This window comes from Tupaia chinensis, unplaced genomic scaffold (assembly GCF_000334495.1).
Source record: "Tupaia chinensis unplaced genomic scaffold, TupChi_1.0 Scaffold000273_1, whole genome shotgun sequence".
NCBI classification, from domain to species: Eukaryota; Metazoa; Chordata; class Mammalia; order Scandentia; family Tupaiidae; genus Tupaia; species Tupaia belangeri.
The window spans coordinates 2,037,257-2,040,857 of record NW_006159755.1 but is presented as its reverse complement, the minus strand read 5'-3'; the positions used below and the strand labels follow the sequence as shown (position 1 = coordinate 2,040,857).

Here is a 3,601-nt window from a genome sequence, read left to right as displayed (position 1 = left end):
TCGGTGGTGCCCGCGGCGGCGCGCGCCCGTCTCTCCCGGAGGCTGGGCCGGGTCTGCGACGCCCGCAGCTCGGCGCTCACTGGTGCGTGGCCGCAAGCGCGAGCCGGGTCCCTCTCAGTCCCGCCACTGCACCGTGCTGGCCGGCCGTTTGTCAGGTGCTCGGAGTTGACACTGCCCCAGAGGTTGGGAGGCTCCAGGGTTCCAGGCTGACGTGCCCCACCTGCTCACCCGGGACGCGTGTCCGAGCTGCCCACTCTGGCACAGCTGTCACTGGCCCTGTCGCCGACCCCCCAGCGCCTTGACTTCTCCAGCCCAGGCCACGCATCCCGTCTCTGGAGCAGATTTCTGCTTTTGTGTCCCAGCACCTTCACTGGAGGGTCAGCAGTGGCACTTCCCCCTCCAGCAGCATCGCTTCTTGTCCTCGTTGCCTCCCTAGAGGCGGTTTGGCAGGCAGCGTGCAAAGAGCCCCAGATTTGAAACACAACTGACCCAGGTTCCAGGCCTTGCGTCAGTGGATCACTTAACCGCTTGAGTCTCAGTGTTTTTATTTGTAAAATTGGGGGAACACATGCTGTTCTTGATGGGATGGTTGTGAAGATGAAATGAGTTTGTTCTTTCATACTCCTATTTATTGATACTGGACCAGGCGCTGTGCTAGGTTTAGCATATGTATAAGCAGCACATTAGCTGTTTTCTTTCCTTTCCCCATGCAGGTCTCCGGGCCAGGGCAATGTTCCGCACTGCAGTGATGATGGCGGCCAGCCTGGCGCTGACCGGAGCCGTGGTGGCTCATGCCTACTACCTCAAACACCAGTTCTACCCCACTGTGGTGTACTTGACCAAGTCCAGCCCCAGCATGGCAGTGAGTACAGGACTCAGGGAGGGAGGAACTCCCTGTGAGGAAAGGAGGAGTCTGCTTGGGACAGGGGCGGAGCTAGAGGTCAGGTAAGGGAGGGACAAGAGAAGGAGCCACTAGCTGCCTACCTTGGAATAAACTGCAAAGAGGATGTGGGGGTGGTTCCTGGATAATGGGACTCAGGCAGAGGAAAGCAGAACGTGACCTCAAGCTATAGCCTCTTCCCTTTCCTAGGTCTTGTACATCCAGGCGTTCGTCCTTGTCTTCCTGTTGGGTAAGGTGATGGGCAAGGTGTTCTTTGGGCAACTAAGAGCAGCAGAGATGGAGGTAAGATGTTGGTGACCCCAAAGGTGAAGGGCCGGGTGCTGGGTAAGCAGAACAGCTTGGTTCCACAATGTTCCCTACCCGACTCTCACCCCCAGCACCTACTGGAGCGTTCCTGGTATGCTGTTACTGAGACCTGTCTGGCCTTCACTGTATTCCGGGATGACTTCAGCCCCCGCTTTGTTGCACTCTTCACCCTCCTCCTCTTTCTGAAATGTTTCCACTGGTTGGCTGAGGATCGTGTGGACTTTGTGAGTTGGGTCAGGGGGTTCTTCAGTGGAGCAGGTAGAAGCCAGGCAGTGGCCGGTGCGCAGGCTCCTTAAACAGTGAGGACAGAGTTGGGCATGTGGTGAGTCCCAGCTTTCCTGATAGCTCCCTCTCTGCTCTGCCTCAGATGGAACGGAGTCCCAATATCTCCTGGCTTTTTCACTGCCGCATTGTCTGTGAGTGATACTGATGGGAGGTGAGGGAAGGGATCTGAAGGGAGGAGAGGTACCACGGAGGATTGGAACATGAAAAGTTACTAATCAGGGACCTGTACCCCAGAGCACAGTTGGGCCCACAGCTGTACAGGAAAGATAATTTAGGAAGTTAATTTGCATGGTCTCTGTCTTGTTCCACTCCAGGGCTTTTCAACTGCCTGCACCCTTAGCTCTCTGCCTCTGTGCCTGGAGCTTGGGTTGCCCCAGCGTGCCCCACCACCACCAGGCAGAATGGAATTCTTAGAGGGCTGGGTCCAGTGGTGTTCCCACCTGACTAGATGGCTCGGCCATGGTGGGCTTGAGGATAGGGCTGTCCTAGATCGGGAAGTGGCTGCCAGGCCCTGGGCTGACGCCACCTAACCCCCATTTGGGGGGTCCCCACAGCTCTTATGTTCCTCCTGGGTATCCTGGACTTCCTCTTCGTCAGCCATGCCTATCATAGCATCCTGACCCGTGGGGCCTCTGTGCAGCTGGTGTTTGGCTTTGAGGTAAAACTGGCTTGGGAGGTGGGGGGACAAGCCTATGGTGGCTTCACGTGTGCCTTGAATAACCGAACAAGCCCGTATTGAACACCTGCCATGGGGCCACCCTGTGCCATGTACCTGTGCTGTGATCTGTCAGACATTGTCCCTGTTCTCCATGCACTTACTCAGGTGGTAGAAGAGGAAAACAAAGAGAGGCTATGCAGAGGAGGAGTCCCGACTTGGGGCTCAGGGAAGTCTTCCTGGAAACTGACGTCAGGGCTGGCTGTTGATAGACAAGAGGGAATCAGCTTAAAGGACACCTGGGGAGGTGTCTCCCTGACAGAGGGAGAGTGTTCAGTGACAACGGCTCACATTTGTTGAGGATTCCATGTGTGGCCGGCCCTGGGCTGAGCTCCTAATCTGCATCCCTTAGTTAGCAAGACAGTACTGTTATGATGGGACAGTTACATCTGTCATTTTACCGATAGGCAAACTTGTGGCTGTGCGTGCCCAAAGTCACAGTAGTGAGTGGAAGAACAGGACCCTGCTGTGTCCAGAGTCTGTGCTTGCACCATTGCACCCTGGCATGCAGAGTGGGGTGGAGCAAGGGGAGCTGCGGGTTCACACACCCTCCCCTGCCCCCAGTACGCCATCCTGATGACCATGGTGCTCACCATCTTCATCAAGTATGTGCTGCACTCCGTGGACCTCCAGAGTGAGAACCCCTGGGACAACAAGGCCGTGTACATGCTCTACACAGAGCTATTCACAGGTGAGAGGAGCCTGGTACCCTCACCAAGACCAGTGTCCCCTGCATGGCCTGCCAGACCATGTGACCAATTGCTCTCTGCATCCCTTCCCTTCAGGCTTCATCAAGGTTCTGCTATACATGGCCTTCATGACCATCATGATCAAGGTGCATACCTTCCCACTCTTTGCCATCCGGCCCATGTACCTAGCCATGAGGTGAGCTCAGCCCTGTCCCTCCAGTCCCCTGACCCAATCCCTTTTCTTCTCCCTTATTTTGACTGACTGTCCTTTTAGGCAGTTCAAGAAAGCTGTGACAGATGCCATCATGTCTCGCCGAGCCATCCGCAACATGAACACACTGTAAGGCTTATCGTGGCTGCTCTCCCAGGCTCTGCCCCAGGTACCCCTGGTTCCAGCTCTGGTCCTGATACCTACTCTGCCATCCTAACCAGGTATCCAGATGCCACCCCGGAGGAACTCCAGGCAATGGATAATGTCTGCATCATCTGCCGAGAAGAGATGGTGACTGGTGCCAAGCGACTGCCCTGCAACCACATCTTCCACACCAGGTGGGAAGGGCCTGGGCAGCCTGCATATTAGCGCGTGGCCTCAGGAGGCAGGCCCTTAGGGACCTGCTGACTACTGCTTGGTCTCAATCCTCAGCTGCCTGCGCTCCTGGTTCCAGCGGCAGCAGACCTGCCCTACCCGCCGGATGGATGTCCTGC

General features: G+C 56.4%; 1 protein-coding gene across 3 annotated transcripts in view; it reads left to right on the top strand.

The window, feature by feature from the left end:
• Nucleotides 1-3,601, top strand: part of SYVN1 (synoviolin 1) — an 8,292-nt gene that overhangs the window by 527 nt on the left and 4,164 nt on the right. For all 3 annotated transcript variants that reach the window (XM_027772425.1, XM_027772424.1, XM_027772426.1), the window contains exons 2-11: nucleotides 714-862; nucleotides 1,091-1,183; nucleotides 1,279-1,431; nucleotides 1,575-1,623; nucleotides 2,047-2,150; nucleotides 2,772-2,898; nucleotides 2,993-3,092; nucleotides 3,171-3,236; nucleotides 3,329-3,445; nucleotides 3,540-3,580. In XM_027772425.1, coding sequence (XP_027628226.1) covers nucleotides 731-862; nucleotides 1,091-1,183; nucleotides 1,279-1,431; nucleotides 1,575-1,623; nucleotides 2,047-2,150; nucleotides 2,772-2,898; nucleotides 2,993-3,092; nucleotides 3,171-3,236; nucleotides 3,329-3,445; nucleotides 3,540-3,580 — 982 coding nt within the window. In that variant the 5' untranslated portion in view covers nucleotides 714-730. The remainder of the gene's footprint in view (nucleotides 1-713; nucleotides 863-1,090; nucleotides 1,184-1,278; nucleotides 1,432-1,574; nucleotides 1,624-2,046; nucleotides 2,151-2,771; nucleotides 2,899-2,992; nucleotides 3,093-3,170; nucleotides 3,237-3,328; nucleotides 3,446-3,539; nucleotides 3,581-3,601) is intronic.